The sequence below is a fragment of the Dicentrarchus labrax genome, unplaced genomic scaffold (genome assembly GCF_905237075.1).
Source record: "Dicentrarchus labrax unplaced genomic scaffold, dlabrax2021, whole genome shotgun sequence".
Taxonomy (NCBI): Eukaryota; Metazoa; Chordata; class Actinopteri; family Moronidae; genus Dicentrarchus; species Dicentrarchus labrax.
In genome coordinates, this window is record NW_026136711.1 from 7,243,365 (window position 1) to 7,267,675 (window position 24,311).

The 24,311-nt window shown below is 40.0% G+C and overlaps 3 protein-coding genes across 3 annotated transcripts in view; all 3 read left to right on the forward strand.

The window, feature by feature from the left end:
• The window catches only part of aldh1l1 (aldehyde dehydrogenase 1 family, member L1), a 29,185-nt gene extending 26,056 nt beyond the window's left edge, over positions 1 to 3,129 (forward strand). The window contains exons 20-23 of the mRNA XM_051414988.1: positions 286 to 451; positions 543 to 648; positions 742 to 941; positions 2,217 to 3,129. Coding sequence (XP_051270948.1) covers positions 286 to 451; positions 543 to 648; positions 742 to 941; positions 2,217 to 2,272 — 528 coding nt within the window. The 3' untranslated portion in view covers positions 2,273 to 3,129. The remainder of the gene's footprint in view (positions 1 to 285; positions 452 to 542; positions 649 to 741; positions 942 to 2,216) is intronic.
• A 156-nt stretch (positions 3,130 to 3,285) lies between these two features.
• Positions 3,286 to 10,697, forward strand: fam217bb (family with sequence similarity 217 member Bb). Its single transcript, XM_051415002.1, has 4 exons — positions 3,286 to 4,863; positions 5,068 to 5,152; positions 6,970 to 7,037; positions 8,157 to 10,697. Exons 1-4 carry the CDS (start codon positions 4,748 to 4,750, stop codon positions 9,487 to 9,489), a joined length of 1,602 nt encoding a protein of 533 aa, XP_051270962.1. The 5' UTR covers positions 3,286 to 4,747; the 3' UTR covers positions 9,490 to 10,697.
• A 2,143-nt stretch (positions 10,698 to 12,840) lies between these two features.
• Positions 12,841 to 19,579, forward strand: pdrg1 (p53 and DNA-damage regulated 1). Its single transcript, XM_051415078.1, has 5 exons — positions 12,841 to 12,995; positions 14,444 to 14,519; positions 15,073 to 15,147; positions 16,068 to 16,148; positions 17,590 to 19,579. Exons 1-5 carry the CDS (start codon positions 12,912 to 12,914, stop codon positions 17,670 to 17,672), a joined length of 399 nt encoding a protein of 132 aa, XP_051271038.1. The 5' UTR covers positions 12,841 to 12,911; the 3' UTR covers positions 17,673 to 19,579.
• Positions 19,580 to 24,311: the final 4,732 nt, after the last annotated feature.

A 24,311-nucleotide genomic window follows, 5' to 3' on the forward strand; every position in this document is an offset into this window, starting at 1 on the left:
GTATTGTCGAGTAAAACTCTTGCTAAATAATTTCTGAAAAAGAGTGGGAACCCTGATGGTTAGCTTCAGTGAGTCAGCAGTACTGTAGTTTGGAGGACAGGAGGACACCAAACAGAAAACCAAACAGATTAGATTGAAATTTAGAAATATGCTTCTATTCAGCAGACATTTTTTTTAATGGTAAAGAGTCGTGGGTGACCTGTACTCCATTAGGACAGAAAGAGATTAGGTCAAGCATGTAACTCTGATTTTAAGGTTGTCTCATTCCGATGTCTTTTCTGCCAGGTTGAGGAGGTCAAGAAAATGAAGATCGGTGACCCGCTGGACCGCTCCACAGACCACGGCCCTCAGAACCACAAAGCCCACCTGGACAAACTGGTGGAGTACTGTCAGACCGGCATCAAGGAGGGAGCCACTCTGGTCTGTGGGAGCAAACAGGTGCAGCGACCAGGTGGGGTGGCGATATCTGCACTGACCGTCTCAGATATCAACTTGTGATGTGACGGATGATGCAGTTTGACTTGTTATTTGTCTGCCTTCAGGTTTTTTCTTTGAACCCACGTTGTTCACTGACGTACAAGACCACATGTACATCGCTAAGGAGGAGTCCTTCGGCCCCGTTATGATCATTTCCAAGTTCAAGAGCGGGTAAGCTAACTCATGATTACGTCACACCTCGTAATGACTCACACACCCTTTTTGCCACGTTGACCACAGCTCCTTTCTGTCTCTGTCCCTCAGTGATGTGGACGATGTCCTGAGGAGGGCCAACGCCACAGAGTACGGCCTGGCATCAGGCGTTTTCACGCGGGACATCAGCAAAGCTCTGTACGTCAGTGAAAAACTCAACGCCGGCACAGTTTTTGTCAACACCTACAATAAGACTGACGTGGCCTCGCCTTTCGGAGGCTTCAAACAGTCCGGCTTTGGCAAAGACCTGGGTGAGAAAAACTGCTGTTTTTCTTTTATTCATATATTTTAATTAGCATTGCAGTTAGATTAAAGGACATACAGAGACATTAACCACGGCTGCAGTCACACTCAGAACAGGTAAACATTTTGGGAAAGACACTTCTTCTTGCATGAGTTCAGTACCACTCTAATGTCTGTATGTTAAATATGTAAAGATCTGCCTGCCAGCACCTCTAATGCTCACTAACTAACATGTTATATCTTGTTTATTTCATCTGGACAAAAACAGAAATGTAAAAACAATTCATCGATTTCAGAAATCTTCTCAGAAAGAAAAGCAAATGTTTATATCCTTCCTTAAAAAAAATATTGGACAGAAAACTTTCAAAATATCCTTTATGTGCAGTAGGCCTACATCTTGAGAAAGATTGTTGATTAAGTTTTCTATTGTAGGTTACTACTACTACTATTACCATCAACATGTAATGGATGGACGTCTTGTCTCCACTTCCTTCCTTTCAAAGTCATACATCCGGCCGACTCAATCGCAAGCAGGGCTCAGCTGTGATTTGAAATCCCCCTTTAAAACCAGAATATCAGAATAATAACAGTGGAACATACACCAGCTGATAAGATCAACCTAAAATGAAACCATCTCTAGTGTGTTTGACGTTTACATTGAGTTTTACTTGAACATGGAGGCAGCAAGCTATATGACTTATACTGCTATACTGCAGCCAGCCACCAGGGGGCAATCGAGATGTTTTGGCTGTCATGGTCTATGGTTATATGTCTATGGTTATTACTCCTCTCAGCTCCTGAATGCACGATTTTACTGGTTGGAACTGTAATGCTTGTTGATTCTACTTATTTGTTCCTCATATGAAAATTAAATAAAACCAACAAAGCACCTGAGCTGAACTGAGGCACGTATTTGTGCAAGATCTTACTAATCAGTTGTCCTGGAGAAAGGTCTGGCTGAACACTGTCTGGTATGGGGGGGGATGCTCAAAAATATAATATGATCCTGCCCATGACATTTTTTCCCCTTGTTTGATATCAATGTAAAATAACCCTTCATATACAATTTAAAAAAATAATAATAATAATTGTATTTTATCCAGCACAAAATAAAGGCAGATGTCAAATGTGTCTGCAAATGTGTACAAACGGTTGATAACACTGAGTTTGAGAACCCGGCTTTAAACATATTACATTTGCCTCGGGTGGTGCTGAGCCCAGGATGCAGCGACAGCGTTCATTAATATCCACACTCACTGTCAGTGTCTCTGTCACTCCCACAGGACAAGACGCTCTCAACGAATACCTGAAGACAAAGGCGGTGACCATCGAGTATTAAGTCAAATCCCGGGAGGAAGACGCAGCGAGGCATCAGCTCCCTGTGTGTGGACACTGACAGAGGAGGGACACACGGAGGGATGTGCAGGGTCATGTGGATGGTGGAGTGATGTCATCTGTAGTCATAAGAGTTGTTGTCTAATTAGCGACTAATGGCTATAATACTGTATGTGCCTTAACATGCTAATTGACAATAACATGAATGTTTTTAATAACACATCTCTGAGCCATGTTGGAAGAAATATTGTCCTGAACTATGCAAATGAAGTAGCACCAGTGACTTCTGAGACTGTTTTGTAATCAATGTGATTGAGTTACAAAATCTGAATATTGTTAAGAGATTGCATTAATTTCTAATATGGCTTACATTAGGTCAGAAAAGCCTTGAGAAATGTAACATTTCTAATCAATGAAAACTGCTGAGCACCGCACTGCTGTGGACCTCCCTATCCCTGTTGTGTTTCTTTGATTTACTCCATGCTGCAGTTTCACTCGGATAAACCCAGCAACATACAGTAGGTGATATGTAGGTATGTAGGTAATATGATTTGTTCATTCAAACTACTAATTGTAAACTCTAGATTGTAACACTTTAATGAACAAAATGAGGCTCATTCCTTTTGTTTTTTACCCCTCCAGTGAGGAGTGATCCTAATGAACTATAGAGTTAGTATCTATACTCTATTTACTAATTAACAACTCAGCTGATTGACCCACATGGTTTTTTCAGGGCCGATAGAGATTATTAGTAATCAAGGAAACCAATATTTGGAACCGATATACACTTGCAGTAAAAATAAAAATCTTAGGAAATGTAGAATCACCAGTGGTGTAATGTAATAAAGTACATTTACTTAAGTACTGTATGTAAGTACAATTTTTTTGTACTTTCTTTGAGTATGTCCATTTTATGCTACTTTTTTTTACCGTACTTCCACTAATTCATCATAAAACAGGCCTAAAGAAGAATCTTTGTTTGATATTTTTTCCCTAAAATTTCTATTAACTTTATTTAACTAATTCTTTATTCTATGTACTTGCAAAAGCACATTCACAAACACACACATATGCATAGTCTGCCTGTGGGCCTTTCCACCGAATCCCTGCTATTTGCATGTTGTAACCCGTTAACATTAAACTTCATTTTTTATCTTTTTTTCTATCACTCTATCTAATAACACACGTTTAACTATACAAAATGTGTAATGGTCAATCTTAGGCCATTCTATTTATATTTTACATGGTAAGATTTTTTCATTTTTGGTAACAGGAGTGAGTTTTTAGCATCTTTTTAGCAAATACATGAAATGTAGCCAAAATGGCATCAGTGACATTGACGACACTGAGCACCTTGAGCTGGTTTACCAAAACTATCTTTTTTTAAATATAATCACATCTAAGACATAATTTAGGTCACAGGACTGAACTTTGAGGTTTACCTTCCTGGTTATACTTTAAATATGATCAAAAATAAAGAAAATAGAGTGAGAGGTGTTACTTTTGGTCTTCCCGTTGCCTTAAGAAGACTCAAATGATGCTTGAATTGATCATGTGACTTGTGAAATGTGCAACAGCGTATCAGAGTGAAAACCTGCGGACACAACTAAAATGTGAAGATTAACTAACATATTATATACATATAAAAAATATTTTATATCTGAAAATAAGAGTCACACAATAATACAAAATAAGCTTTCTGAAGAACTCTAATCATTATATTTCACGGTAAAGTGAGAGTGGGCTGAAATCCTTTTTTTTTGTAGTGGTTTCTATTAAGGTTTTACATAATTTATCTTTAAATTGCAATTAGAACAAAGTGCAGGACGCTTCATAATATCATGTATAGTTTTTACACATAATTATGCATGTAATGTCCTAGGGATGGGAAAGGCACCCATTTGGCAGTATTGACCCCCTGTATGTCCACACATTTGTATGGAAGCCCATTTCTGCCAATGTGACAGAAAACGATTCTGTAAATCATTATAATGAGAAACTTTCTCAAAATATTGATATATCTTATAATACTGACTTTGTGATACTAAGTCCTTATTTTGAGATGCTAAAAAAAATTACTTAGGTTAAAGGTTTCTCATTATTTTGAGATACTAGGTAAAAATACTGAGAAGGTTTCTCCTTATAATGATTTACATAGTCTTTTTTTTTTTTTTTTTTTTTTCGGTCATATTGGCGGAAATGAGCTTCCATACATTGTGTAAACTTCCCCCAGGCTCGCCCCCACCTCCCTTCCAGGTAGAGCATCATACTGTAGCAGGGCCCTACTCTGCGCTCTGCTGGACGACAACTGATCATCACACACACACACACACACACACACACACACACGTATTTTTATCCTGCAGAAGAGGGGCGCATTTCGAGCATTTCGCCCCCCCCCCGCTCATTATGATCACACCGCCGTGTTTCGCGTGAACAGCCCACTCGCCCTTTTCATTGGTGCCTTGTGTGCGCTGGGATGGGCACAATCCTGCAGGAGCGAGTGCCACAACAATGCCTGGAGTGGGTCTCCATCAGGGAGAGGGACTGGAAGAAGAAGGCGTCGTGGAGCAACAACAGGCCTAATGTGGGCAGGTAGCGTGGGATCATATGTTATTCTCTATCCGCACTCTGATCTCCAAACGCATCTCTGCTCCGTGTGTGGAATTACAGCACACATGTCGGCACTGCAAATCCCGCGATATATTCCAGTTTCTGTATCGCATTTGTGTTTTCTTGTGCAGTGTTATCTGGGTCATTGCTTGCATTTAATATTTCATCTTTTTCTTTTTTATCAAGCAACAAAATGGGCCGGCGGCAGTCACAAAGGAAGTCCCTGCAGCCACAGTGCACGATCCCGAGTCAGGAGAATAATAATGAGAAGGTAAGAGTGGAGCAGAACTGACACCAGCAAGAAATGATCTGGCAACCATTCTGATTATTCATCTTTCTCAAATGTGTGCTTCTGCTCCACCCCACATACAGCCCAACTTGATCTAAAGTGGGCCAGAGCAGTAAAACCTATGCATGATAACAACATAAAAATAAAAACACCTCCAAATTGTTCCCTTTCTTTTCGTGTAAAGAAGTGCAAGGGGTCATAAACAAGTCATGAACCATCCATTTACAAAAAAGACAATGAGATGTCTGAAAGCTGCAGTAGGTAATTAAAAAAAAACCTAACAACATTCTGACAGTAGAGCATGAAATAGATAAAATAATTGTTGAGTCTCATTCCCATTTGGGAACCTCAACCATCAATTACCTTCCTTGGCTCTGATTGGCTGTTTTCGTTAAGGCCCAGTGGATTCTTGTAAATGCCATTAGGAGCACCAGGAGGAGCCAGAGGAACCTCTCATGCATCATTTGTATTTGACCTGGGAATGAGAACGGGCTGTGAAGTGTCTAGGAGAAACTACAAAGTATCCACAAAACTCCCTATCTAGAGTCAGTGTTCATTCTGGGCTACTGTAGAAAAACATAGTGGTTCAACATGTTGTATTCCACTCACTCTGTATATAAAAACAGCTCATCTAAGGTAACAAAAACACCACAATTCTTATATTCAGGTGATTATACACTAATGAAAACATACCTATGAATATTATATTCCATTTCTGACAATAGGTCCTCCTAAATGTTACACACTGGACCTTTAAGAAAAATAAGTGCAGTTAAAACAATATGTCTGTTTTTCCACATTCACTCACACTCATTACATGTGCATTACACTTTACAGATCTAAAGGCGTTAAACATTTGATCACATATATTTTGGAATTGAACAGCAATATAGTATTTTACTTTACTTTTTTCAGTGGACAAATCAGAAATAGCAGAAAACTTTTCTGCAATTTAGCAAAGTCATTCAGTTCAATTCAACTGGACCCTCTAGCGGTGGTCTAGCTATGGGAGCATTTTTCACAATTTTCCAACGATTCAAAGACCAAATGATTTAAGGTTTGTTTGATTTAGCGGCATCTCGCAGTGTACTTGCTGATTGCATTTACTCTACACTGCACAGCCATCCACCAGATAAGTTCCTTTAACTCAAAAAAATTGTTGAAACTGACTACATTAAAATGTTTAAGTCACACTTAAACACAATTTGTTAGGTTAAAAAGATTCTTGATTAATCCACTTTTACTTGTAATTTTAAGTGGCACTAACTAGGTTTTGTAAGTTACAGAAACATTCCTAATTAGAAACTTTTTAGGTATTTTGTTTTTACAGGACAAATAGAAATCATTATCAGTTAAAATGACTAAAGATACTTGATCAAGAATAATATTTTTAACTTAAACTTAGTTAGTTTTACTTTAAAATGTTCAAAATCAGTTCCAACAATTTTTTGAGTTATATGAACTTATCTGGTTTTACAGCGTGTAGGAGAAAACACGGTGGCTGTAAAACTGTAAAACTGTAGAAACATAGTGGTTCAACATAGTAGACTCTGTGGAACCTCTGTAGATAAAAACAGCAGTTCTTATTCAGTTGATTATACACTAATGAAAACATACTTATGAATATTATTTATTCTACCATTTCTGCCAATAGATCCTCCTAAATGTTACACACTGGAGCTTTAATTGATTAATAATGAAAAAGATGCAGCATCAATATTTGGGGATGATGTGTGTGGATGTATTAGTGATCAGTAGAATGTGTGTGCAGGCCTAACAGTGACTCTCTGTGATCACAGAAGCTGCAGCAGAGAAGAAAGCACAAGTCTAACACACCCTCAACCAAACGCAATACGTCTCAACACAGGTGAGGCTGCAGTTTGTGCCAGTTTCATGCTTTGTTATTTTGTTATTCATTTATGAATCCAGCACGAAACAAATCATGGCTACTGCTTTTGCAGTCAGGGCCCTTCAGCTGCCTGAGGGGCTAAGGTTTGCTGAATCAGTGACATCTTTTAAATCACTTCTTAAATCATATCCTTTTAAAACATCTTTTATATATTCTAACACGTTTCATTTTCCATCATCTTTAATCTATTATATTGCTGTATTGTATTGATATTGTTGGTTTTACCATATATTAGTGATTGGTATGTTATTCTTTTAATTTTGTATCTTTTAATTGTATCATCTGCCCCAGTGTGATTGGTTTTGCAATATGATTTATCTGCTTTATTGTTGCTACTGATTTTTACTTTTAATTCTAACTCACTTCGATTTTATTTCTTTTATTTCTTCTACAATGTTTTTAATCTTGGTTCAGGCCATGTCAGGCACATTGTAGCTTTGTTGCTGTACAAATAAAGTTTATTATTATTATTATTATTATTATTACTTTAGATTTTATGCTCAATTCAAAAATAGGAAATGAAAAGACCAAAATAGATTTTTTATATTTAATATGTCTGATTGGTAAAGCCAGGAAGTTCCTGAACTCTTGCACTTGATAAACTTGCAGTACATACACTTGGACAACGGCGGAGCCTGATTTAATATGATGAATATGAACTTAAACATTTGTTTTTCTACGTTTTATAGAAATATACTTACTGTTTATTGTTTATCTGTTCACACAATTGAAGACTTTTTACATGACATGTTCCAAAATACTTGTTGAAAAAAAGAGGCTTATATTGACATTTAAAGTCATATTCATTCAGTCAGGTAGTGCCATCGCCTATGTGTATTTGCTGCAGTGGTAGGCTAACTGCAACTCATAAAGAGATTAGTAGCCTAACTTCCTTTTCACACAAATCACACAAATTAAATATCAAAATCAATTTTAGTCTGTGGCCTGTTCATTTTCTATTATTGACTTCAGCATAAAATGTAAGTATGAAAAATAAGTGTTTTTTTATGTTGGATTGAATGAATGATAGATGGATTTGCCTGTATTCTAAGCCAGCATCGTTTACTTCCCCTCTAGTGCTCAGGGAACCTCAGAGTCTAAGTCCCCTGCGGAGGACAGGATGGAGCCGAAGGTGCGGCCTGCTGCTCAACACTGCAGCCGCAGAGAACACAAACACACAGGTGTCAGAGGGAGCAGACACACACCAGCCTTCCCCTGCCACCGCCTGACTGATTCAAGTCCTGATCTGCTGGAGAGACTGTCATCGAACCCTGAGGCAGGAAGTCTGAGCGGCCACGGAGAAGGTGACAGCGACAGCGACTTGTCTGAGTCAGAGAGACTTCCTGTGTGGCCCTCTGGTCGGGTTCCTCCACAGCTCGAGCTGAGGCCAGAGGTCATCGAGGCTGAAGACTGCTCCCCTCGCGGCCGAGGGCCCAAAGGACGCCATGGTGGTTTTGACTTCCCAGACTTCCTTCCTCCACCTTTTAACTCCTGGAACCTCAGTCAGCTGGCGGTCTTCTACAACATGGAGGGCCGGGGGGCCCCTCGACCCAGGCCTGTGGGCCCTTTGGAAAGGTACCTGGATAGGCTGCTGCAGCTGGAGTGGCGCCAGATCCAGACCTCCCAGGAGGAGAGTGGGAAGTCAGCGGTGTCGGATGTCATATCCAGCTGCCACAGGTCCCCTGCCGCTGCCTCGTCGCGCCTCAGCTCTCCAAAGTGCATCCTCCAGTGTCAGCGTGCCTTCCCCCTCACCTTCCTCTCCTCTCTGGCCAGCCACTCTGCCCTGCTCTCCGGCTGTGCCTGCACCCTCTGCCGTATCCGCTACTCCACCTGTAACACGTCGTGCTGCCGCTCTGGCCTCAGCCACAGCCGTCAGTCCAGGCTGAGCCCCATGCTGGAGCGCAGGGGTCCAGCATCGCTTCCTAAAAGGAGCTACAGCGAGAGCCGGGTGCACCCCTCTGACAAGAGCTCTGCGTCCCAGGCTCAGAGGTTCAGCAGCCCTGTGAGGACCAACAACCACCTGAGGAGGATGCAAGCCTCGGGCAACATCCGCAACCCCGTTCAAGGTGCTAATGCGAAACCTAATTCTACTGCCAGAGACTCTAGTGCCGGGGCTGAGAGGGAGCGCTCGGGAACGTGGGGGGATGTGTTGGACTACAGGACAGCGGGGTTTAGGAGGAGGAGCGGCTCAGAGCAGAGGAGAGGCGGGGTAGAGAGAGGTGCATCGGAGAAAAGACGGAGCGGTTCTGAGTGTAGGAGAGGAGGAGCTGAGCGGAGGAGAGCAGCTGAGCTCAAGGAACAGGAAATAAAACCAGATGCCGTCACTGCAATAATGGACAATTTGCCTGGGTCCAAAAAATCTCCTAGAAACAGACCAAACAGACCCAAACAGGTTGAATTTGTTACATAACAACAATGTGAGTACTGTAAATTCAATCTCAGGGTTCCGACATATTATACCTTTCAACATTCCAGACTTTTCCAGACTAAAATTTTGGACAAAACCATTTTGGACATCTCATTACAAATAGCTAGATGTTTATTATGTAAATAATTGATTTTAAACTCCAATGTATGCTTCATGCTATTACAGCATCTGTGCAACCTTGTTTATTTACTGTGTCCATGCAAACGACGATGATAATAAAGGTTTCCTTACACAAAAAACATAGTTTACTTTAAACTACATCACTGCAGAACTCATAAATGTTCACACAAGCTAAATATCTGTCCTAGGTTTCTGCCTTTTAACAGGCAGTTTTTCCTTGCCCTTGTCGCCAAGGTCTTGCTCATGGTGGTACTGTTGGGTCTCTGTAAATAATGTTTTAAAGAGTTCGGTCTAGACCTGCTCTATTTGAAAAGTGTCCTGAGATAACTTCTGTTATGAATTGGCGCTATACAAATAAAATTGAATTATTTGGATTTGATGTATATCCGCAATTCAGAGATACTGCAGCATTTTCTTTCATACTAATTTGTTTGTAGATGTCTTGATTTGGTCTTGACTGGGACAGCCCTCCAGTTTGACTCTTTAGTATTGCCAGATTCATGTGTCGGGGAGAAGTCTGAGATGAGGAAGGGCATCTTGCTTGAAACATCCATCTGTCAATATTAAAAACCACTGTCCCAGTCTTTCTTCTTTTTTATTTATTTTTAGAAAGGAAACAAATATTTTTCCATACTTATCCAGATCTGAAAAGGACTCAAATCAATTCAAATATTTTTTCCACACTGCGTAGGAACCCTGCAATCTGTACACCACAGCTACAGTCAACAGAATGTATATTTTCAGTCATGTTTGGTTGACAGGAATGTAACAAGACTGTAAATGTATTTTTCTACCAGTGGATGTTATGTTTGACCAGATGTTTTTCTCCTCAGCTTTGTGTTTAATCCAGTGCTGTAAGTGCAGTCAGATAAGCTAATGCAGCAGTGGATGTTCACATGCACTACTGATCATACATAAATCTTACGAGCGTCAACCCGGTAAGCCTTCGTCAGCACAAGACATTGTGTATGTATTTGTATTCAGGATTTTCAACACATAGTGACTCTGGTTTGGTTTGTCAACAAAATAACACACAATAAAAGTTATTAAAGTATAACCAACGATTATAATTGTCAGGTGTAATTATTATTATTATTTTTTTTTATAATGAATAATTAAGTAATTATTTCAAATCACAGGAAGATGTGTGGGAGTGCTGTGATGTAGGCCCAGTCCTCTGTGGCTGTTTGGTTTCTTCACTGATTTATTACTGACACTTGACACTGACATTCAACACTTACTCTCAGATCATATAATATCTCATCAGTTTATAAGGCCGATATAACACAAATCTTACCATTCTGAATGAGGTATATAGAGGTATTATAAGAGCCATGTAGTTTGAGCCGTAATGTGTTTTTCATTTCAAAATAAGACCTAATTGTGCTAGAATCAATAATTGAATGGGTTTTTCAAATGAAATGCTAGTTAGTCCCAGCGACGGTCTGACTGATGTGTCTGTGAGGGGGGGTATGAAGTATAGTGATGCTATGCCAAGCAGAAACAAACATTCGAAGAAAGTCCACTGCATTCTGCGAAACAACTGAATTACAGACATTACAACCGCAAAGCCACACAGACGTGACTCCAAAACAACATACCACTGCATATTTAGTGGCAGGGACTTGAACATTGCTGTTCACTCACAGTCCCTGTACAACTTAACAGAGCCTGAGCGGTTGTGAGAAGAAGAAAGGGGGGTGCACTGCTAGCCTTGAACCGATCAGTGCTTTGTGTAAACCTCTCTAAATGAAAGATTGGATAAATGAAAGTCTCTAGAAATTGATGAAAAATAGATGTTCACATCCAAAAATGTTAGTGGCTAAGATGCTCAAACACAGGGCAAACTAATTCCCCGGTGGGTCTGCTATATTACCAATTTTGAATGATTTTCATTAAAAAGTATATACTCCTACATAGTAGTTCACAAAGTGTGGTGCTTTTATGCAAAACAAAGATGTTACATTTTTAGGTAATAATAATGTTATATATACAGTCAAGCCCGAAATTATTCATACCCCTGGCAGGTTTTGACTTTGGTTGTAACTTTTATTAAACCAGCAGGACAAGTCAGGACTCTGGCTGGGCCACAGCAAAATGTTAATGTTTTTGTCCGCTAACCATTTCGTCACCACTGTTGCTGTGTGTTTTGGGTCGTTGTCGTGCTGAAATGTCCACTGGTGCCCAAGGCCAAGTTTCTCTGCAGACTGCCTGATGTTGTTGTTGAGAATCTTGATGTGTTTGCTCTTTTTCATGGTGCTGTTTACTGTGATTAGGTTCCCTGGTCCATTGGCTGAAAAACACCCCCAAAGCCTCAGGTTCCCAGCACCATGTTTGACAGTGGGGATGGTGTTCTCAGGGTTGAAGGCTTCTCCTTTTTTATGCCAAATGAAGGATACATCATTGTGGCCAAACAGGATGGCCTTGGTGGTGATTCTTGGATTCTTTTTCACCTCTCTCACTATCCTCCTGGCCAGCACAGGTGTCACTTTTTGCTTCCGACCACATCCTCTGAGATTTCCCACAGTGCGGAACGTCTTGTATTTTTTAATAAACATTTAGATATGGCCTTATAGCCCTTTCCTGACTTGTGAGCAGCCACAATGCGCAGCCGCAGGTCCTCAGTGAGCTCCTTTGTCTTAGCCATGACTGTCCACAAACCAACTGCAGAGAGCTGCTGTTTTTCACCTGTTGAGTGGATTAAAGCAGCTGTTCCCAATGAATCAGGGTAATTAGGATGCTTTAGAACCGCTTGGACTATTTGGAATGGTATAGAATTTGGATTTTCCCATAGACTGTTTGCAAAGGGTATGAATAATTTTGGACATGCCACTTTTTGTTCAAATGTAAATAAAAGCTGAGAAATATATTTTTCCACAATGATGCCTCTTGTACATCGTCTTATTATCTTCTGGGAGAAGTCTGTCATTTACAGTCAAAAAAAAACTTGCTGCTCGAATAAAAGTAACTAAGTCAGAATTTACCAGGGGTATGAATCATTTGACTTGACTCTATATATATATACTATAATATTATATCTTGATCAAACCCCCTTTAAATTAATTAAATTGCTTAACCTCCACTGACGATGCCAGTTTGTTATTTGAAGAAGCTCAATAAAGTTTAAAATAATAATTGCTGTGGTGTCTCCGGGCTAAAGGAGCATTACCGCCACCTGCTGGCAGGCACATCTCAGAGTGTTTGTGGGGGAACTATTATTATGCGTCTTCTGTTTCCGGTCAGTTGTTTCTCACCGGACGTATTTTTATAGCGACACAACCAACATGGACGCCGTATCCCAGCGTGTGTTGGACTATTTGACAGAAGTTGAGGAGGCAGCTGAAGATGTTCTCACTACTAAACAGCAGGTAACGAAATACCGCCATGGGAACACTGCGCTGCTAGCAGTTAGCAGAGGACCGATAAAGAGCGTTCTAGCTCTGCTAACGGACACTACACTTGAGGACATTAGCAGCTAAGCTAACTGAAAGAATCGTGGTTCGGTCACTTTATTTTATTGACGCTATATTTGCAGCTGTTTGAAAATGAACACATCTGGCAATGCTACTGCGTGATACACCGCAATGCAAGGCTAGCTAGCTGTACGCTAGTCTCAGGCAGGACGTGTTATTCTCCCGGAGGGTCTGGATCTTAAAGCTGGGTTATATCTGAAGATCATCCGGTGTGTATAGTGAGCTGCTGTTAGACTGGCTGGAGAACTATAGTGACTGTCACTGAACCGATATAAAACAACACTTATTAGCATTTAACAGACCCGGCCCTCGAGCCTCTGCCACACATGATCAGTGAATGAGAACCAATAAACTTTATTGATCAAAAACAAAGCGATTGAAATATGTCTCTGATAAATAAATACAGAATAAACTAAGTATGACTGTACAATGAATAGAGAAAAGTGTCACACATGCAGGTAGAACTTGTAAGTAACAGTAGGTGACTTTTATAAAAATGAACTTTTTCTCATATTCACTGAAACGTTCTCTGTATCCTGACAGTAGAACGTGAGACAGATGATGTGTGAAACAATCTGGTTCCTCTGGCTCCTCTTAGAGCTCCTGATGGGATTTGCAGGAGGACACTGGGTCTGGACGAAAACAGCCAATCAGAGCAGAGGAAGATAGTTGATTGTTAAGTCTCATTCCCAGATCATCAAATACTGGCTGCTAAAATATCTATATTGACAATATATTGATTGACTCTGATTGGTTTTTGTTCAGTACTATCAGGAGCAGCCAGAGGAACATGAGGCAGCAGCCATGAGTTCGAGTCCGACCTGTGGCCCTTTACTGCATTTGATCCCCTCTCTAGTTATTTCTTTCCCATGAAACACTGTGTTATTGCTGCAAAGATTAGTCAATTAATTGATTAGCTGTCAACTAAATGTCCAAAAAATGTCTCTGATTTCAGCTTCTCACAAATGTAAACAGTAAACTGAACGTCTTCGGGTTGAGGACAAAACCAGACATCTGAGGACATCAGCTTGGGCTTTGGGAAACACTGATCAACATTCTTCACCATTTTATGGAACAAACAGCTAATTGATTAATCAAGAAAAGGACCGACAGACGATTAAAAAAGTCGTTAGTTGCAGCGCTACACTCTGATACTGCACTGTTATATTATAAATCTTCTACTAACATGGTTGTTGTGTGTGTGATTAGGTTTTACTCATTAATCCAGATAGCTGAAAAATGATACTTGCTTGTTTGTCACAATCCATAAAAAGATCAAATAGATGTTGCAGCATCAGCTACTGGTTAAGGTTGTGAACTAATGATCTCTGTTGATGTTTCAGATAGTGGACCTGGACACAAAGAGAAACAGGAACAGAGAGGCATTGAACGCCCTGAAAGATGAAATGTCAGACTCAGGTGAGTGACCTTGCTGTCAGAGAGGAAGCCTTGCAGTGTGTGTCCTGTTTCACTCACAGTGTTACCACACATCTCAGCTCAGACATTCAAACGGGGACATCAGGGACACGTTGGCTTAGCTTATGAAAACAGTGCTCCCAGTGGTTTCACAGTGGAGGACATAGTTTAGTATTTTCATATGAGTTAAGTAAACAGTGGTAATATTGGTTGTACTTGGAATTAGGGCTTCATGATATGGACATCATAATGCAATTATTTAGACAGATATTGTGATTGTGATGTGATTCATAATTAGTGTGGACATTTTTGCATCACAAATACTTAAAACCATGATGATGACCAAACAAACATGTTTTCCTAAATCTGGAGAACAATCGCTGCAGCTATACAGTACTTCATTATAATGTTGTCCCATTTTTGTCCCGTTTTACCTTCATCAAACACATTGCAGCTTCTGTGATTTGCATCTTGCACTCGGCCATATTGCAGTTTTGATAATATTGTGATGATCTGTGCAGCCCTACCTGAAATGAAACACTGCTGTCTTTTGCAGAGAAAGTGAAGGTTTGCTTCGGAAACATGTTCATCAAACTTCCCAAGCTGAAAACGAGGGAGATGATTCAGAAAGGTAAAAGATTCCACTTAATACAATCTGAATGTACTGTGTAGATTTTCACTCTAAATAAATAGATGTGTTGTACCTGAGAGCTGGGTACTGAACGTTGATACTTTTATGGCACCAACCAAACTGCTGTGATACTACTTTGAGTATTAAAAAATGCTTTGTTTTTCACGACCAAAGTTTGATGAGCAGACAGCAGGCTGTCTAACATTACGTGCTGCAGGGGCATGCAGGTAAACAGTCGCTCACTGATAGCTGCTTGTTTGCACAGATAACATAGTAGTCATCAGACCTGTATCTGATTCGGACCATATATTACATTGGTCCAAATAGATTCAGATTCCATGGGATTTTCACCGTTTGCACTGAAGAAAAAAAAAAGATCTGAGGAACTTTTGAGCAAAAACAAATCAGCCTTGTGCCTGCAGTGTGAACAGTGTGACCTTTGTGCTGCTCGTTACCAGTGCAGCTAACCTGTATCTGCTCGCCAGGGAGTCTGTTCACCATGTCGTCCACCGCTCTTTAGCACAGAGAAAGTAAGAGGTCTCTCCAGGCCCACTGCCATTCCCTTCATCTTCTTCTTTGGATTAGGCAGATTAGACTTTACAATGTCCATTACTATTTGTTATCAGCGTTCCTTTTGACAAAAATGTATACCTTTTCATACAGTCCTGTACTGTACACATATTCCATCAGTTTCTTTATTTCACAGATCTTTGAACAGTTTCCTCCTTTGAGTAAGCAACTGCAGCATAATGTGTAATGTAATTTTCTTTTGTAAAAATTGTATCTCGAAAAAGAATCGTTCAAAAACCGACATTAAAGTCAAGTTATCGGTATTGAATTTTTTAAAGCAATACCCAGCCCAATTGTTGCTACGTGTGAGATCATCCTGAACTCTTCTGATCTTTGCTCCTAATCTGTAGACCAAGAGCAGCTGGACAAGGAGATAAACGACCTTCGCAAAGGACTGAAAGCAAAAGTCAATCGTCTCAATGAGATGCAAGGTATGATGAGTATTTTGGCTGTTCAGTTGATCACTTGCAAGATGCAAATTTAAAGCAATAGTTTGACTTTTTGGGAAAAAAGCTTCTTTGTGTGTTAAGAGCTCAAGGAGGCAATTAGCTTAGGGTTAAGACTAGAAGTTTGTCTGTACACAAACCCATGTTTAAAAAACATCCTTGGTGGTTTCTATGGGGAGTTCCATGTAGAAACTATTTTTGGCAAACAACAGTCAGACACTGTGTCTTTTCCTGCAGCCATGTCACCCTGACGTTTATCTGGCAACCAGCAGAAATCTTGCACAGAGGTGCTGAGCGGATGCGCCTACTCTCTGAAAAAAAAAAACCAAATTCCAAACTCTTCTGAGATCAGCTCAGTATTGGGGTGCAAATCTATAATGTGACAGCCATTGTGATTAGGCTAGCTGTACATTTGACCGTAGCCACAGTGAACAGTATAAACAGCTGTGCAGTCAGTGCAGCCCCACAGCCTTGTGATACGTGCTTCCTTTTTGAACAGTTCTTGTTGAAACACAGTCAGAGAGGTGTTGATTCAATCTGTGGTCATTTTTAAGGCTGGAGATGTTGCTGGTGTTTTATTGGACCACAATATATTGTATAGGTGTGTGTTACTTTATCCAGCCCACAATGGCAGTTGCACTTTAGTAGTTTATTTCCATTAGGCGGTATCTAGTTTTTCATACGGTCCTGACATACGTCCGGTGTATATATATATATATTTTTAAATGTAAAAGCTGAGCTGCTGGTGATATGAGGAAGGAAATGTATTTATCATTATACAACACAAGGTTATATAAGAAATATATTTTAACAAATATATACTTTTAATAGGCAGCTTGTATCCTCAGATGAAGATGTTTCACTGGCTTTGTACTTAGTATTCACTTGGAAACTTCTGAAACTTTTTTCAGACCATTTGTCTCTTGACCCTTGACCTGCAATCTCTGGGCTTATGAAAGCTGAGGAAAAACAAGTAGGGAATTGCTGTCATCATGTCTGAAATATGTCTACAGTCTATGCTGGAAGAGTGTCTTGTCTCCAGGAACTTTGTGTTTGTACAGGAAATGATCCTTCTGGTGGAGCTCCAGTTGATGCTGGTGTGTCGTTAAACCGTAAATGTCTCCCAGCAGTTCAGCTGTTGGAAGAGGGAGTAGAAACTGAGGCCAGTCTGCGTTTCAGATAGCTATTAGACCTGGCGGAATAAACAGGGAGGGGCTGCAACTCAATTAATGTTCCTCTGGTAAATCCACTGAAAAGGGGAAATCCTTCATGTTATTTTGGGGTAAAAAAAGGCCTCATTCACAATAAAATCCAGTGTAAGTGGAAACATTCCAGTTCCCACTGCAGGACAGCTGAAGTCAACCACTGAATATCCTCCCAGCAGTCTTCTGAAAGGTGACTCATGTTTGTCTTTTTTGGTTTACAGGAAAACCTGCGCTGAGAGGCTACAACCTGTCCCCTCTGTCCTCTGATGAAATGAAATCCATTAACAGCCTTTTGAATAGATGACATCAGATCTGGAAGCTGCTGAATATGTCTGAGGACATCAGGACAAAGAGAACAACTGTCAGTTGTGCAGATGGCACTGTGACATGACACTTAATGATTCACAAAATTGATTTTACAGACATCATCTTAACCTGCCTTCGGGATGTGAAACAAAAAGCTAATTTAAGACAGGAACTCTATTTAGGCCATATTCATACCAAAGCAGGGGTTGCATCTGTTGCTGGCAGGGGTGTGTTTATTTGTGCTTTAGAAGTGAAACTAGTGAGATTAGTGAAACAGTCAGAAAGTCATTTTTTTCTTTTATTTAAGACCTTTCTTGTTAGCAGCTCTATTTTTTGTTTGCCATGTTGCTGTTTTGCAGCCTTAGGGGTGCTCCTTTTTTGGTTTTTGGTCTCTCCTCCGGCCCCCTGCCGCTATAGCTTAAAGGCACTAAAAGGGACGGCTGGCGCTTCTGCCACCGTGCTTGATTTGAATTGGCCCTCAGTCATTCCCTTCTTTATTGTCTGTTGTTTAAGCTACAACATTATTCAGCCATCTTAAAGAGCTGTCTGCTGTGGTAACCGGCACTTGTAAAGGCATAACAAATGCTGAAAAACACACAACTATTGTGTGTACAAACAGCAACACTAAAGTTAGTTCGTTTTGCAGTTCTATGGTTTTCGACTGTTAGAACCGTATCTGGCACTGTGGCTTGTGGTGCTCTGTAGACACTGGCTGCAGCTTGACAGCTTAATAGTGTTATAACTTCTGCTAGCAACACACACAGCATGTGTTGTTCCAAATTATAAACATTTCAGATAATGTAGCTAAAAAGCAAATGTCAGGCTAACAGCAGTAGTAAACCTACAGTTCATTGCAGTTCATTTATTTCTGTAACTCTGGCCATCAGATCCAAACATTGGATGGTAAAAATGTGGCTTACAACTGAAAGTCAATGTATGACATGATCTGTATGACAGCTTCTGGCAGACAACCAAAACGCTTGGTATAATGGAAGAACACAGCTGAACTATATATAGAACATATAGCTAGAGTTTAGTATTGACAGAATACAGTACATATAATGGACAGAGCTTCCGGGTCTGAAAAGTGAAGGCAACATGGAAGTGTCTTAAAACCTGCATTCTATGTAAAGGCCAGCAGGGGGAGCTCTACTGGCTGCAATAGCACACAGATACCATGCAGTCTTCTTTTCGTTTCCTAATGAGTTTATGGTCTCAGTCTCTAGTTTGGTGACAACCAGAACGCCAAACTAGAGGCTTCAGAACGGTGCTACACAAACAAATGGGTGTCACCATAGGTTCACACTTTAACGTCTCAGAATGAGGAAGCATCTTTAAACAGGGGTCAGACAATCACACAGGTTGTAAAGAAGCAGACAGATTAGCTACCTGTTTTGGTGGTAATAATCCCTCACTGCACAGTAAACCTGCACACAGACACTGTAAGTACAGTTGAAGTTTAGCCAGGAAATTTAAAGTTTACAACCCCATTTGCTTTTGTTTTCTCTCCAAAGTAAGTTTGTCTAACCTGTTGGGAAGCTGTCTGACTGGAATATAAATGACCCTTGAGGAGTGTTTGACGTGACCTCCCGTATTGAGTGTAACTGTTGAATGGGCCACCAGTTGGCAGTGCCGTGTTATTGTACAGCAGAGGGCTGGAGCCTTGTTTCACTCACTGCCTCGACAGCCTCACAGCCAGTCCTCAACCCCGCTGGCATTAATGCAGCCCCGCTTTATAGTCAGCAATGAAATGCACACCAGAATTGGTTCCTGGATGTTCAACAAAATCCTTCAACCTTGCAGATGTCCAGTATGTTTGCCAGTGCATGATGTTTGTGTTTTCACGTTGTTTGTAACTTTTGTTGTCCTTTTACTATGTCTATGAATAAATTCTCTTAATATGTTTATCATGTTCTTTTGTACAGTGAGAGGCCAGTTAGTCAAACTATGCATTCAGTATGTTTTTGCTTTCTGTTTTGTCTTTGAACGAGACATACCGTACATCTTTAGTCACCACGCAAGAGATAAACAAGCAGTGGGCTGTCCAGAGGGGGGGGAGAAACCGTAAATAGGTGTACTGCGGTGTAAATCCTTGGTCTGACATGCCACGGAGCATGAGGAGACAGGAATAGCCTCGGGCAGCAGGAGAAAGGGAGAGACAGCCACAGTCACATAATAGGTATGACTGTGTGTGTGTGTGTGTGTGTGTGTGGAGATGTGGTGGTATTGGTTCTCTCTCTCCTCAGACTGGGGTTGCGTGCCACAGCTCTCAGCTCTGAGTGATGAATTTATGAGTCAAAGGTTGGGAACCTGCTTATCGCCTCAAATGTTCGATAATTATACCAAACAAGACACGCAACGGTGCTATGTTAAGAAAGCGACACTCGGCATCTGTACTCCACCTGTGAAACTGCAAATCAAGACATTCTCAACGGATGATTGATTATACGATGTTTGTCTCTGCTAGACTACAGGCCAAATCTAATTTTGCCTTAGCGGTATTGACATATTAATCACACTTTGAGGGCCAGACACCAGTGTGTGTGTGCGCCAGAAAGCAGTGATATTGCTGCAACAGTTGGATTAACAAGATCTATAACAAACATATCCAACAGCTGTCACTCTTTGGGAGAGCATTTGGATTTATATGCTATTGATTACAAAAGTACAACCTCTAAACTACTCGCATGGAGAGGTTTTGAGTTTTCCTTGGCGTGTTAGCAGTGTGTATATGTGTGTGTGGCTATGTCTCCTTCCTGCTGTGAGACTGAATTGTTTAATGGCTTTCTAGGGGAAAAGATCTAATTTAGCTGTCATTCCCACATCGTCCCAATCTGTGGAGATGGAGTAATGGTTTACTGTAAGTTACCGGTTGTTTACGAGTGCAGAAACCTCAGAGTATGCACTGTCGCAGAGCCACAGAGGTAAATGTGAAGTCAAATCTTGAGGGAAATAAGTGGAGGATCTGGTTTCATGCGTGGGGCAGAAATACAGACTTTGCTGAGAATTGTGTCAGTTGACTTTAGTGGAGGAAACTGCTTCCCATCAGTCACTGAGGGCATAAAATGAGAAGTTTACTTCCACATTGTTTCCTAAAGGTTCTTCTTTTTCCAGTAATGTCAGTCTAAATTCTCAGTAGCTAAGGTAAAGGGACAGTTCACCCATATAACCCAACATATGTATTTTCCACTCACATTCTAATTTGACTGTGGCAGAGCATTTGTTTTACAGAACCATCTGGGAACATGTGTGAACAAAAGAGCAGGCACTTGGTAGGTGATTGGATACATAGTCAAACTCGTACCAGTCGGGAATAAAGCTCAAACATCTTTCCCATCAAAAAAGCCTTCATGGCCGTTCTTTGTTCTTCTTTCAATGAAGATACTCTCCAGTTCTGATAGAACTGATACTAGCATCATCTACTCTAACCACATTAGAAGCCACCATTGTTGTTTAATGAACACTGTCAACTTTAGACTGTATTTATGCAGGGGCTTGTGCAACATTTCATGTCTGGTATATTTTGTTAACCCATTAATAGCTATATTTAGTATGGGATGGAAAAGCCTCACAAGACGTATGGCTGCACATGACAAAATCTAAATTATTGATTTCACATAGTTATCATGCCTTCATTTGTAGATGTTCTTTTAAAAACTGCAACAATTGTTTAACATTCATTTGACACATTAAATATCAGACTCACACTTAATCAAACATATTATTGAAATTGAAGTTGTTTTGAATCCAGTGTTGATATGACTCTATAGTTTTTACTTAACAGAGATATAGCCATTTCTGTATCACACTACATTTAGTCATTAGCCACTAGGGGTTACACATTTTATCTCATAGGAATACATTATAAAATGTCTAAGGTCTGCACAATGGAAATACTGGACCAATACAAAGCAACAAAAACATGTTTTGTTGTAAGGTATTAAAAAAGTATTGTGTTGGTATCAGTACCAGAATACATGGTATTAGCACATGTATTTGCTCAGCAGACTGGGATAAATCATGTGAATCAGCAGTATTGATCAGAGATTTCATCTCATTGTTCTATCAGCTCTTTGGTTGTTTGAAGTTTTCTCATACAGGACAAGAGAGTGAATGCTCTGTGAATGTAGCTTGTGTTCAGGTCTTCAAAAGATTAGATCCTAAATAATAATCTATACTTAAAAAATAAGTTTACCTCACAGAAATGAACAAAATGCTTAAAAAGATTATTACAATTAATTAAAACTAAACTAAAAACAAAAACTAGGTGTGGAAAAAACATCAACACAACTGAAATAAAAATAAAAGGTAGACTTTAGAAAAAAAAGACTGAAACAATATTGTGTTCTTGTGTTCGTACAACAAACAAAGTAAACAGGTAATGTCTTTAAGTTTTAGTCTTTGTCACTTTGGTCACATTTGTTAACAACACACATGAGGAGGCACTGGTGCATCTTTTTACTGAGACTGGAATGTCTATGTGACTGTGAGTCAATGTGTTTCAATTCTAATACCTATTCCGACAAATACCCCCCATATTATATTAATAAGAAACTAATACTGAAACTAATAGAAGCTAAAAACGAAATAAACTAATTAAAAATACAATACTATTATGACCCAGGTTGGGAACCACTGAATAGTGAGACTTGTTAGCCAGTTTTACCTGATACAGTGCAGTTTCATATAGGAACTAATGAGCAGCTGCACTTGATCTACATTTAAAGAGTTGAAGGCTTCTTGTGTGCAGGCCAGTGTTGCCTGTGTGTGCGGTAGGTAGGTGCTTCGCATTCTCTGGCAACCGAGCAGCGTTTTGACAGCTGTGATGAAACCACACTGCTGGTGTTACACTTAAATCAAAAACAGACCTGTAACAGCCCCTCTGTACTGTCTTCTAGTTTTTAAGTCTCTTTTAATGTTGTCCCCTATAAAGCCTTTGCGGCCTTTAGGTTTAATTTCCAAGTAACCTTCTGACCCTTTTAGCAGTTTCCAACACATTAAGGCTAACAGCATGTTCTGGACCAAGTTAAAAGTAGGATGATGAAAGGCTGTGTAATACCATACTTCCCACCCAAACAACCCAGGTCCCTGACAGTAAGGGGTGGATGCTGATGCTTGTTGCTACATAGGGGCGTTTCCAGGCATTTCAACATCCATATGCTGTATAGGGAATATAAACTGGGTTCAAGTAAGATGCATACATACATTCATACATCATTAGAAAGTGCACAACATTTTGTCATCATCTCCTTATATAACTTAGATTTTTCATGTCATACATACATGGATGTATGGCTTTCTTGTTTTGCCTCCCTATTTCTGCTGCTACAACAAACTGCCCCACAGTGATCATTCATTCATTTTATCTTATGATCTTATAACACATAACTGTAATCCTATCCTGTTTTTACATTCCCCTGCCAGCTGAGTTTAGTATGAAGCTCTATAGCTCCACCTGAACGTCTGATGTAGGGGTGGTTAATACATGTTGGTATTGTTAAGTCCATGTAAAGAAACCATATTATTATTATTATAGTAAGACAGGAAAGAGTGATTCAGCTAAAGTTTTGCTGTTTTTTATTTGCTTCCTTCAGGAATGAGCCTTGAAATCTCCATGTATAAATGTTAAAGAATGGGAGTCTGATTCATAGCTTAATAATAATAATAATAATAATAATAATAGTGACATCTGGAGAGACGTGTTCCAGTCGCATCCATTGTGTTGGGTTGGATATCCCAAAGCATCAACACACAGTGCACATGCCAGTTCCTTTAATTGCATCCATCTTTCCCTCACTTCGATCTTTTCCTGCATCTTAGTTCCACTTGCCTAAGATGTGAGGCAAGAGAAATACAACATCCTTTCCTTTGAACAGCCACCTAAAGCGGCGGCCATTTCTGATGACTCTGTAGCATCCTGTGATGGTTTTGGAGTATAAATCCGACTTCGGGCAAAGAGTCATCATAACGGAACCTGCATTAAGGTGTCTAAAAAATTTCACATTAAAAGGCATTATTATCATGTTAACTGACAGCCCTGATTTTTATGTTAAAGGCTCTATGTGGAATGACACCGGTGGCCATTAAATGAACTGCAGTCAGCATCCAGGGCATCAGCCCAAACAGTGACGTTAATTACGAATGACTGAACGCTGAAAGAAGATAAGAGACAAGATAGACTTTATTGATCCCACACTGAGGAAATTCACACGCTACAGCAGCTCCAGATATAACACAACAGATAAGAAAATACACATTAAATAAAAACAGAAACGGAACTTTACAAGATATAAATAATGAAAACAGAAAAAATAGAATAAAAGGATCAGCAGGGATGCAGGTAAATTTTAATTATATTTAGAATAACAATACTATTTTTAATGTTAATATATTTCATTTGAAGCATTAACTCCATGCTACTCACTAGTTAGCAGTTTGCAAATGATCCCATCAGCTCACATCATGAAGCAACCACCGACCACCACCAGCTTAGCTTGGGCGGATCGTGGATCATGTCAGCTGGTGGAGTAATTTGGCAAGCTAGCCAGCTAAAACATCCACTCAGATTGTATTTTGCTAGCAATAACGTTAGCAAGCTAAGGTTAGCCAGCCAGCTGCAACACAGCCATGCTGCATG

Excerpts from the sequence above, each read along its gene's own strand:
- fam217bb (XM_051415002.1), top strand. The coding sequence starts at position 4,748 with ATGGGCACAATCCTGCAGGAGCGAGTGCCACAACAATGCCTGGAGTGG. Across the intron at positions 5,153-6,969 it reads AGGAGAATAATAATGAGAAG|AAGCTGCAGCAGAGAAGAAA; the intron begins GTAAGAGTGGAG and ends CTGTGATCACAG. Across the intron at positions 7,038-8,156 it reads CGCAATACGTCTCAACACAG|TGCTCAGGGAACCTCAGAGT; the intron begins GTGAGGCTGCAG and ends CTTCCCCTCTAG.
- pdrg1 (XM_051415078.1), top strand. The coding sequence starts at position 12,912 with ATGGACGCCGTATCCCAGCGTGTGTTGGACTATTTGACAGAAGTTGAG. Across the intron at positions 15,148-16,067 it reads GAGGGAGATGATTCAGAAAG|ACCAAGAGCAGCTGGACAAG; the intron begins GTAAAAGATTCC and ends CCTAATCTGTAG. Across the intron at positions 16,149-17,589 it reads TCGTCTCAATGAGATGCAAG|GAAAACCTGCGCTGAGAGGC; the intron begins GTATGATGAGTA and ends TTTGGTTTACAG.